The sequence below is a fragment of the Trematomus bernacchii genome, unplaced genomic scaffold (assembly GCF_902827165.1).
Source record: "Trematomus bernacchii unplaced genomic scaffold, fTreBer1.1, whole genome shotgun sequence".
In the NCBI taxonomy this organism is placed as follows: domain Eukaryota; kingdom Metazoa; phylum Chordata; class Actinopteri; order Perciformes; family Nototheniidae; genus Trematomus; species Trematomus bernacchii.
The window spans coordinates 28,761,276-28,773,867 of record NW_022987720.1 but is presented as its reverse complement, the minus strand read 5'-3'; the positions used below and the strand labels follow the sequence as shown (position 1 = coordinate 28,773,867).

At 41.7% G+C, this 12,592-nt stretch overlaps 1 protein-coding gene across 1 annotated transcript in view; it reads right to left on the bottom strand.

Annotated features, from left to right (window-relative positions):
• Positions 1-2,060: 2,060 nt before the first annotated feature.
• The window catches only part of LOC117493072 (meiosis inhibitor protein 1-like), a 125,154-nt gene continuing 114,622 nt past the window's right edge, over positions 2,061-12,592 (bottom strand). Inside the window, 3 exon segments of the mRNA XM_034143462.1 lie at positions 2,061-2,236; positions 5,255-5,367; positions 12,055-12,189. Of these exon segments, the coding sequence (XP_033999353.1) occupies positions 2,182-2,236; positions 5,255-5,367; positions 12,055-12,189 (303 nt within the window). The 3' untranslated portion in view covers positions 2,061-2,181.

Sequence of the window (12,592 nt, the reverse complement as noted above, 5' to 3'; positions counted from 1 at the left end):
GACGAGCTGAGGTTTGAGGTTTAAGGAAATGATCAGTGGATTAATTACTTCTGTGGATAATTTCTTATTTTAATGTGGTGCATTAATCAGTCAGCCTTTTCACTGTTCTCTTTGTTACTGAGCTCAAAGACAGGACTAAGCCAACCCTGTAATAAATGGCTCCATTAATGGTGGCTTTCACCTTGACCGCTGCTATCACTCTAAAGTTGCAAAACTCGAATAAAACACAAAAATGTCAGAGGCAAGTTTTAGGTTGTATTTTGTCCTTTACAGTAGGTCAGTGATTCTTAAAGTGGAGAAATGGCACTCTGCCAACGAGGCTGTGGAAAGTTTTAAGATGTATTTAAAGGTAACCTATTAAGCAAAATCCACTTGTTCATGTCTCTTCTACATCACCATGTGTCCCCTCTTCTTCATGTCTCTTCTACATCAACATGTGTCCCCTCTTCTTCATGTCTCTTCTACATCAACATGTGTCCCCTCTTCTTCATGTCTCTTCTACATCAACATGTGTCCCCTCTTCTTCATGTCTCTTCTACATCAACATGTGTCCCCTCTTCTTCATGTCTCTTCTACATCAACATGTGTCCCCTCTTCTTCATGTCTCTTCTACATCAACATGTGTCCCCTCTTCTTCATGTCTCTTCTACATCAACATGTGTCCCCTCTTCTTCATGTCTCTTCTACATCAACATGTGTCCCCTCTTCTTCATGTCTCTTCTACATCAACATGTGTCCCCTCTTCTTCATGTCTCTTCTACATCAACATGTGTCCCCTCTTCTTCATGTCTCCTCTACATCAACATGTGTCCCCTCTTCTTCATGTCTCTTCTACATCAACATGTGTCCCCTCTTCTTCATGTCTCTTCTACATCAACATGTGTCCCCTCTTCTTCATGTCTCTTCTACATCAACATGTGTCCCCTCTTCTCATGTCTCTTTACATCAACATGTGTCCCCTCTTTCTTTATGTCTCTTCTCCATCAACATGTGTCTCCTCTTCTTCATGTCTTTTCTACATCAACATGTGTCCCCTCTTCTTCATGTCTCTTCTACATCAACATGTGTCCCCTCTTCTTTATGTCTCTTCTCCAATCAACATGTGTCCCCTCTTCTTCATGTCTCTTCTACATCAACATGTGTCCCCTCTTCTTCATGTCTCTTCTACATCAACATGTGTCCCCTCTTCTTCATGTCTCTTCTACATCAACATGTGTCCCCTCTTCTTCATGTCTCTTCTTCATCAACATGTGTCCCCTCTTCTTCATGTCTCTTCTACATCAACATGTGTCCCCTCTTCTTCATGTCTCTTCTACATCAACATGTGTCCCCTCTTCTTCATGTCTCTTCTACATCAACATGTGTCCCCTCTTCTTCATGTCTCTTCTACATCAACATGTGTCCCCTCTTCTTCATGTCTCTTCTACATCAACATGTGTCCCCTCTTCTTCATGTCTCTTCTACATCAACATGTGTCCCCTCTTCTTCATGTCTCTTCTACATCAACATGTGTCCCCTCTTCTTCATGTCTCTTCTACATCAACATGTGTCCCCTCTGTGGAAAGAGACTCTGAAAGTTTCAGGAACAAAGATTCTCTCTCTTTTTGTCCTGATCCATTTATATAAAAACCTGTCTGAAAATGAGCTGATCAGATTTTGGCCACTTTATGATGTCATAACGATGTGTTGGCTTGTGTAACCATTAGCCAATCACCAACCAAGGTAACCCCCCCCCCCCACCTTATCACCTGAATCTCCTCTTAGAGCACCATTGTGTTCTTTGTAACCAAATATCTCTCAGAGGGGCGTGGGGAGGGGCTCCTTATTTTCATCTAAAGTAACAGACAGAGAATCAGCACTTTTGAAACAGGGCTGAAACAGAGGGGATTATGGGTAATGCTGCAATGATCTGTTTGGTGTTTGGAGCCAAACACTTCAGAGACATGTTTTGTATATATCTGAGACCTCTAGGTAAACAGTATAAATAGGGGACCTTTAAGATTCAAAATGTGTAGCAATTCATGAACAATGAAACGGATCAGAATCAGAAATGGGTTTATTGCCAGGTTCACACGTACAAGGAACCTGACTTGATGTCATGGTGCATACATACAAATTTAAAACAAAAATGATTCCAGCCAGATTCATGGCTTGTTGAGTTTTGTAGTTTACTGGAAAACCTCAGTCTGATTTCACTGTGAAGTCAGAAAGACAGATGGACACGTCTCTAACTCGCCTGAGGACAAAGGTTAAGGAGCCATGTGAGTACATGTGTGTGTGTGTGTGTGTTTGAAAGTCAACAATGTGACACAATTACTGGACATAAAATACACACTGTTTCCACACATTCATGTAAATATATCTAATATGTATATATGACCCAACATGTATATATGTTCATTTTAATTCATCTCTTATTTCATAGTTTTGTATCTTTGATATTTTATTGTATTAATCTGTGTGAATCTGTGCTGTCCTGTTTTCCCTTCTTACCCTGTTGCCGTTTAAACTACAAAATGTCCCCACGGGGATTAATAAAGGTCCATCTTATCTTATCTTATTAAACAGTAATACTCATTATTTTGTATCGAGGTATTAATGAAATCCCTGCTGATATTGCCATGTCACATTAATAGAAAATAAATACACCAGAAGCTCTAAAGGTCCTCACACACCAAGCCGATTTCGGCCGTCGATGAGCGTCCTGTCGCCCTACTCAGATTGGTGTGTCCCACCCCGTCGTGTCTTTTTGGCCGTGCCGACACCTTCCGCCGCCAGCTGTCGGTAAAAGGCCGTCGGCCAAAGAAATCACTCTGATTGGCTGTTCAGCTTAGCGAATCAGTGCATGAGAAGCGAAACGGAAGTGAGGGACCCAAACTATTAAGAAGGCAAATCTGAGATTTCATTTAACTCCAGCTCTCGACACAGGTTGGGGAAAGCCCCATGAGCTTCTCGCTGTAGAGGGAAAATGGAACGCACACGCTATTTGTTGTTTGTTTATATCACGCAGTCTGTTCTTCTTCTCTCGGTGTATCACGCAGTCTGTCTTCCGGTTGCCTCTTTTGAATGACGAATACACACTACCGCCGCCTGCTGGTAAGGAGAGTTATTGCCACTCACGCATGCGCAGTTCGTACGTGCAACTTGGCCGTCGGCTGAAGTCTTTGCGGTGTGTTCCAGTGCGACTGTTGGCCAAGACGCAGGAGACGTGAGGCGACGCAACAGTCGGGACGTGATCTTTGGTGTCAGATTGGTGTGTAGGGGCCTTAAAACGAGGCAAAAATACAAATGAAAAAAGTCCCCAGTGAGGCTCGAGCTTCTGCTGACACTTGTTAAGTTGTATTTATTCACTATAAACGTGACATGGCAATATTGTTTTTATGTGACAGTCGCTATTAAAGCTGCCACCGAGCGCTGACAGAGTTTAAGAGTGTGTGAGAGTCAATCAGCACGACAGATGTACTTAGCCCTGCAGTGGAGACTGACTGAAATACAGTAACGACCCCGTGTTGTACTACACACTTTCAAGGAGATTAAGTTGAAGGCACGGCGCAGACATTCAATACTCTGCTGGAGAAAATCAATGAAGACGCTCTGCTGATGTTTGAAGTACAGAATGTGAATCCATCATGGTGTGTGTGCAGCGTGTCAAATACATACGTACTGCTTCTGCACTGAGAGGAACCAGTTAGGAACCAGTTAGGAACCAGTTAGGAACCAGCTAGGAACCGGTTTACTTTTCCAGTGACCAGAAGATCAGCAACGTCATGATGTCAACATTTTCCTCCCAATAACAAAAGAGGGGTGCAGGAATGAGTCCTAAAACCCCGGAATGAGTTAGCATTTCAGCACTTCTAGTTTCCTCGTCTCAAAGTGAAGGTTTTTCAACTACTTTTTGGTTAGCTGCATGAAATTAAGAGATTTTAAAATGTTGTTCTATGACATAAAACAGGTCAGTAAATATAAACATACAAATACATACAACAATTTAAAGACATTCCTGTTTGGGCAGGCGTTTGGGTAACCGGTGTGCTTGATTTTATTCTATTTTATACTATGTTTTGATTGTGTTTTGGTGCTTTTACGACTTCTTAACACGTGGCTTGTGTGGTCATTTATCATTGTATTGTTCCTATGATGATGTTTTATTGTTTTGTCAAGCACTTTGTGACTTTGTCTGTGAAAAGCGCTTTATAAATAAACTTTACTTACTTACATACATACTGCTTCTGCACTGAGTTTACTTTTCCAGTGACCACAAGAGGAGCAACGTCATGATGTCAACGTTTGTGTCGCTATCGTGAATTTTACTCACAATAACAACAAAAGAGGGGTGCAGGAATGAGTCCTAAAACCCCGGAAATGAGTTAGTATTTCAGCACTTCTTGTTTCCTCGTCTCAAAGTGAAGGTTTTTCAACTAGTTTTTGGGTTTTAGATGCCTGAAATAAGCTGAGGAGATTTTCACATTTTCTTCTACGACATAAAACAGGTCAGTAAAAACCCCACTCATGAATGTCTGAAGCTTCTGTGTGTCTTAAAAACAGCTGTTTGTTGGGCAACATACAGCCATAGCGCATTATGGATGATGTTAGCCTATAGCCACCGAATTCAGTCTGATTGATCAATAACAAGATTAAAGCTAACAAACTAAATAATACAAGTATTAGTAGGTACTTGTTGCTTCTATTGGTAATCCATAATGATAGCAAACTGGTTGTAGTTCAAAGCATGCTGCACAAAAACGTTGACTTTAATTATGTGTATTATGTCAACATATTTCACACAACTCTATTAGGTTAGTTGAAAGCAATAATATTAAGTTGAGCATGATATTTTGTATTTAAACTTAATATAATTGCTTTCAACTAACCTAATACAGTTGTGTGAAATCTGTTGACATAATTTATTTAATTAAAGTCAATGTTTCATTTTTTTTCAGTGTGAATAATGAACAATATGACGCCTTATGCCTTGTTAATGTCACACGTCGTTTTTATAAATATTTGTGATGCGTATATTTTTGATCTTGGCACTTCTGCAACTTCCTTCCCTTCCCTAACGTTCAACTAAAGTCTCTGCTGTACGCATCTCTTGGTTCTTGGAGCTCGCCAAACCAATTTTCGCCGCCGAGAGCGAGCGCTGCTTCAGTGGAAACATGAAACCGGCTGGACAAGAGGTAACAGAAATATGTTTGGAGGTTTGTGCAGGGTGTGAGATTGGTGTGATTATATATATTTGACAGATGAAGGATACAGGACGTTGCCGGGCAGATTTGGAGGAGTGTGAAGGGCGAGGGACTTGATCACACTCCTCACTCTCTGCTTCTGCTCCTCTGTGAGCGGAGGCTGCAGGACGCTCCTCTGGATCTGAGGAGGAACAAGAAGAGGGAGAATAAAGGGATTACAAAATAAAGGAGAGTGGAGAAATGTATATAAAGAGCACAAGGTGTAATGACAATATTGGCATTTTTATTCTAACAAACATATTACTATAAGAATCTGCAATTCAATTTAAAACATGTCGGATATCTTACCAATACATTTCTCTTGTGTTGTTATGTCACATTTCTAATACTAAAAAAATGTTTGTGTTGTCTGTTCTCTTGCTTTTTATTATTTAATTGTATTAGTCAATTTATTGAACATGTCAGAAAAAGCCAGGCTGTGAGTGTGTGTGTGTGCTCAGGCTGAGTTCCTCGGTGTCTTGCTGTCTCGCAGACCCCACGCAGCAACCAGGAAACGACACCAGTAATCCAGCTCACACTGTGCGCTCCTCGAGCCTCAAAGGGCGGAGCAGCGAGCCCCGCAACGTCCCGCCAACACGGCACCCAGACCCCACGCAGCATCTGTTTGTCCTTACTGGTGTCATTTTCTGGTTGCTAACAAACGCCATTGTAACACATAATCACTGTTGTTCCGCTGTAACGGTGGTTGACTCATCAGAACAGAGTGGACGAGCTGACCAATCAGAGCACAGTGGGCTCACAGGGAGGAGGGGGCAGGAGCTCCAACAAGGCGTGTAGGACAGAGTAAATACACATACTATACAGAGATGCTGTATGAGAAACCAATGTGAGTTTGGAACATTGAACAATGTAAATCTATTCTAGTAGACCTCAACAATGGAATTATGATCAGTAGAAATGGCCATGACATGGGACCTTTAAATAAATAAATAGTCTCTGTTACGTTCAACAGGGGCAAGAAGAAGCTTCAAAAAACCGTTTCTGGTCCTACCCCCTCTAGCGTATGGCTCATACAGCGTCATAAATGAAGAGTAAAAAACGATTTAAGAAAAATAAATAAAAGTAAAACACTCGTATATAAAGTATATATGAGTGCCTATAGTTAACAAACGATTTGATCTTTTAATGATTAAAGATCATAATTTATTCAACTGTTCTTTAACAATGCCTGTAGATAAAAACGTCTTTTTAAAGAGCATGCAGTAAAGGCTAATGAAGGGAGATGAAAGATATAACCATGTCTGAATCACACGAACAAATCTCAAGGCCTTTTTTTCCTACATTGTAGATGAAATTATATTTTTCTGTTTATCTGTGTTTTGTTGGAGAAGCCTGTGACACAAGATGTTCATCGGCATAACTACACTATGTTCGTATGACTAAATAAAGAACCTTGAACATTTCCTAAAATACTATATATTTGAAAGCACTCTCAGAGGGAGACGCTCAAGAGTGCTCAATAAGTAAGCGTGACAGGAAGCGCACAAACACAACTATTTATTTCAGCTGTCACAGCAGAATTATAATCATATGAACACAGAACTGTTGTGAGCAGCTGAGTGTTGTTATTAAAGCACATCTCTTGTCGTCTTCTTCATGATTGCTATAATCATCATTTTCTACGCTGCTGGGAGAGGAAATTATATGAATCCTTAATTTTCCAGAGAGAGGAATTGTGATGTTTGTATACAAGGGAGTGTTGCACTCAAAGGTAAAGATGTTTATATATGTGAGGAAGTTTTGAAGGCAAGTGAAGAAAAGGGGCGAAATAAAAATATGTTACGCAGCGTCCACACGGCGGCGTGCGTTGAAGCTTGCCGGCGGGCGTGTCTGAAACTCGACCAACAACCAATCACATGAATCTCCCGCCCCGGGCACACAAGCACGCGGTTTGATTGGCTAGAGCTTGAACTGGCATATGATTTGATTGGCTGGCGCTTCCGTCGAAGCGAGCAACGCGAAGCGACGGAACCACAATGCAGTTCGGCAAAGCGTGACGTCACCCCATTCAAAGTGAATGGGCAGAAGCGTTGAAGCTTCAACGCACGCCGCCGTGTGGACGGGCCGTTAGCATCTCAAGACGTCCCTCAACTAAAAGCCAATGAGATTCTTCCGTTGGATTTTGGAATATTGCAGAAAATAAGCTCTGTGGCGAACACACGTTTATGATACTTACACGTTTTGTTCAGCAGGATAATTTCCACATATTTGGAGGAACAACAAATATGTGTAGGAACTACAGCACGGTCACATGACTTTGTGTCACCACCGCTAAGCTAAAGGTGGCTAATGTTCAGCGTGATGACTTTTAGTCGTCTCATTTAGGGTTAATAGTCTCATTTAGACACTCGTTAGCAACCGCCGTTTTAATGACACATAAAAGATTCAGACATTCACCAGTGGGATATTTACTGACGTATTTAATGTCGTAGAATAAAACGTTAAAATCTCTTCAGCTCGTGTTTACCACAGACCTTATTTCAGTCATCTTATCAAAACACATTGGAAAAACGTTGACTTTAAAAGTGCTAAAATGCTAACTTTTTGGGGGGTTTTAGAACTCATTTCTGCGTCACATTTTTAAAACCAATTGTATAATAGTAAATGCAATTGCTAAAAGTAAAAAGCTAACGTTAGACTATAAAAGAACAACATCACAGTCACATGACTTCACCACGCTAAGCTAAAGGTGGCTAAGGTACACTCACTTGTTGGCATCCGCTGTTTTTAAGACACATAAAAGCTTCAAGCATTCAGTGAAATTGATGGATCTTCCTATATAAGTGAACGTTGCACTCAAAGCTAAAGCTGTATATATCTGGAAACATCAAGTGACTAGAGGATGATATTTTGAAGGAAGGTGAAGGAAAGGGCAGAATAAGAAACTCCAACATAACGGGGAGAAGCAGGAGAGGATTGGGAAGAGAAAGGTCAGTGTGTGGAGGACTGAGAGATGGAAGGAGTGACGGATATCTGGGGGAAGATATTAGAAGTCTGTGAGCGGTACAAATGATAAAAAGGGACTCTCCCTCAAGACTGGCTCTGATCTGACGAGCTGACTCAGTATGCAGCGCGACCGCTAACACTGACTCTGGATCAGATAGATATATTCATCATGTCTGCACACCCTTTATTGCAAAATGTAACAAAGTACAGTGTTTGAATAATTTATGTATCTTGGGGGGAAATGTGGTTTTGTTGGTCCTTTGTAATATAAAATGTAAAAACGTAATTTCTGAGTTGATGCCAATCATTCAGAAATTATTTGATTAGTTATAATAAAGTAAAAAAATTGTGATTAAATGATTGATTGATTGATTGATTGATTGACACCACATATATTTATATTAACACAAGAAGTTAAATTAGAAATAAACGGAAAAGAAAGTCCAATAAAATATGAAAAAATTAAGAAAAACTGCTTAAATATTTACAAATTAAATACAAATATTTCTGTTCTAAAAATGTGCGATAAATAACTAATAAAATATAATAAAATCCTGTATATGAAAATTAGCAGTTCAAGTAAAAATGTGTAATAAATATGAAATAACATTTTTATATAAACCTTGGAAGTTTGAGTGAAAGTATCATAAAAACCAATTATAAATATGTAGATAAATAACTGTTGATTGTTGAGTAATTAAGTATCTATAAGCATTTAATATCTGAGTACTTCTCCCACCACAGTTAACAGTTAATGTCATGACTCATGGGGAGGAAGCCAGATAGTGTTATGACACCAAATCTCTGACTAACGTGCACGCAGCGCTTCCTCTCGTCCTGACACTTCACTTTCTTCCACGGCAGATCAGCAGGAGTCACGAACACGGTTCAGAGCGAGCGAGCGAGTGTGTGACAGATCGCAGCAGAGAGGATGACAGGAAGGAAAACTCATACTGTCTGGAGACCGTTAAGAGAAGAGTGTGTGTCACATTGAACCCTGCCTCCCCCTAAACTGCAGAAACACACACACACACACACACACACACACACACACACACACACACACACACACACACTCACAGTTTATGATTCCCCTGGCGCTCGCACTGCACTGGGAGCTGCAGCTTGTGCCATCATTCTGTCACCGCTCTGATTCTGAGCCACTTTGCAGAATATTAAACGTGTTTCTTCTCCTATATGTGATGCCAAATTTGCGCTGAGCAATCTGATACCGCTTCTGTGTTTTATAACGTCTCAGAGCAGATGGGGCTTTATGCGTTTCGCTGCGAAGGGCAACGACAAGGACAGAGTTCATCTTGTTTAACTTATGCTGAAACACAATATTCACAGGGATTTACAGCCAGTTCATAAACATTACAAATTACAGTAACTGCTATGCTGACATATTCTGCTCATATCAGTATGTAGTGTCTCTCCTGGGACATGTCTCCATGCTTTAATGTTCAAAAGGCTCTTTATTTTGCTCATACTGCAGCACCTCTTTTCACTTCTAGTGGCCTACAAAATAGTCTTGTTTACCTGTAAATGACATCTTACTGCCTGTCTAAATAATGACAGTAACATAACAGCTGATCTGTAATGTTCCTTTTTGACCTTTGGAAATAAAATAATGGCGACATTTTACTATTAAACTATAATCAATTAACACAATCCCCCGAGGCAATTAGACCAAAAGCTTCAGTTGACCTTTAAAATGTCGATTCATTCATTTTTTTTGCAAAGGTTTTCTTATTTATTTTCTTATATTCTAATATACTTTCTTACTCATGTGCAATGACTACCAGACATGCAGCTGCGACACATTTTTTTCTCCAAATTTGGGATCAATTAAGTACATAATGTAATGTAATCTATTTGTTTTACCATGTTCATAAATGATCTGGTCCAGGTTAAAAGCTAATGTGTTTCTCATGCAGGTATCTCTCCACCTGCTCATGGTGTATATAGAGCACAGCAACATCCTCTCTAACTGACATGTCATTTATTATAGTGTCCAGACACAATTAAAACGAGTGCCTGTGTCGATCACGGAGGTAAATTAGGAATTTATATTCAGTCTCCAGTTTCCGTGACAACACAGATGAGGAGTCATTAGTGCCGACGTGACCAATGAGTCTGGATCCTGCCGGGGTTACTGAGTTAATGCTAATCACAAGCTCGACTAGAGAGCAGTAGCTCTCTGCTTTGTGTGTTAGGGAGATCATTAATGGTAAGAGTGTAAGTGGTGTGTGGAGAGGTGAGAGGCTGATGGGGTCTGATTAAAGGCAAAATATGCGTTTGTGTGTGTGTGTGTGTGTGTGTGTGTAAAGGGGCCTACACACCAAACTGACACCAAAGAACACGTCCCGGCGGAACACGACTGTTGTGTCGCCTCACGTCTCTTCGTCTTGGCCAACAGTCGCACTGGAACACACCGCAAAGACTTCAGCCGACGGCCAAGTTGCACGTACGAACTGCGCATGCGTGAGTGGCAATAACTCTCCTTACCAGCAGGCGGCGGTAGTGTGTATTCGTCATTCAAAAGAGGCAACAACCGGAAGACAGACTGCGTGATACACCGAGAGAAGAAGAACAGACTGCGTGATATAAACAAACAACAAATAGCGTGTGCGTTCCATTTTCACTCTACAGCGAGAAGCTCATGGGGCTTTCCCGAACCTGTGTCGAGAGCTGGAGTTAAATGAAATCTCAGATTTGCCTTCTTAATCGTTTGTTTGGGTCCCTCACTTCCGTTTCGCTTCTCATGCACTGATTCGCTAAGCTGAACAGCCAATCAGAGTGATTTCTTTGGCCGACGGCCTTTAGCCTCCCGATTCAACATGTTGAATCGGCGGCGGAAGGTGTCGGCACGGCCGAAAAGACACGACGGGGCGGGACACACCAAGACACACCAATCTGAGTAGGGCGACAGGACGCTCATCGGCGGCCAGACATCTATCGACGGCCGAAATCGGCTTGGTGTGTAAGGACCTTAAGAGGCATCAGCTCCAGACGATAGGTAGGAAGCACACCTGGGATCCATTCCTTCTTAAACCTGAAACCACTGCTTTGTGGGTGCAGGAATGAGTCCTAAAACCGATAAATGAGTCAGCATTTTACCACTTCTGGTTCGCTTGGCCCAAAGTCAATGGTTTTCTGAACCTGTTTTTGGTTAGATGCCTGAAATAAGGTCTGTGGTTAATAGAAGCTGAAGAGATGTTCACGTTTTGTTCTACGACATGAAACACATCAGTAAATACTCCACTGGTGGAAGTCTGGAGCTTCTACTTGTCAGAAAAAGGTGGTTGCTAACATGTGTCTAAATGAGACGACTAAACGTCATCACGATGAACATTAGCCGCCTTTAGCTTAGCAGCAGTGTTGACGTGAAGTCATGTGACCGTGATGTACATCAGTGTAGATGAAATCACTCGGGTACATTGGAGGATGTACATGGGAGCCACAGAATGGTGCATTTCTCTTTTGCATTTACTTTAAAGTCTTATAATTGCATAAACTATAGTTTACGTTTTATTTGCATAAACAAGCCTGGTCCCCATCTAAAGGCTCTTCTCTGTGAAGAACAGCACAAAGAGAAAAACACACACAGAGAAACACAGCACGACCCCAACTAACACTACACTTTGTCTGCCTTTACTTCCTTTCTAATTAATGTATTCAAGGAATAAAGATAGCAAGGTAGCAGCATGATAAAAGTCTATCCTGTTAAAATCCACAAATGTGTCCATTGTTTGATCTGTGTGTTTGTGTGTGTGTGTGTGTGTGTGTGTGTGTGTGTGTGTGTGTGAGTGTTTGATCTGTGTGTGTGTACCTGTGTGTGTGTGTGTGTGTGCGTGTGTACCTGAGTGAGCAGCTGCCTGAGGCTCTGTGCTGCCTCCTCGCTGAGCTCCTTCACCCCCCTCCCCTCCACCGCCTCCATCACCTGCAGCAGGTCAGGCTCCCACAGCACCGCCGTACTGCTGCCGTGCTGCAGGAGCTGCACACACACACACAGACAGACAGACAGACAGACAGACAGACAGAGAGACACACACACAGAGACAGACAGACAGACAGAGAGACACACACACACACACACACACACAGACAGACAGACAGAGACACACAGACAGACACACACACACCGACAGACAGACAGACAGATAGACACACACACACACACAGACAGACAGACAGACAGACAGACAGACAGACAGATAGACAGACACACACACAGACAGAGATACACACAGACACACACACAGATAGACAGACAGACAGACAGACATACACACACACACACAGACAGACAGACAGACAGACACACAGAGACACACACACACACACACAAGACGGACAGACAGACAGACAGACATACACACACACACACAGACAGACAG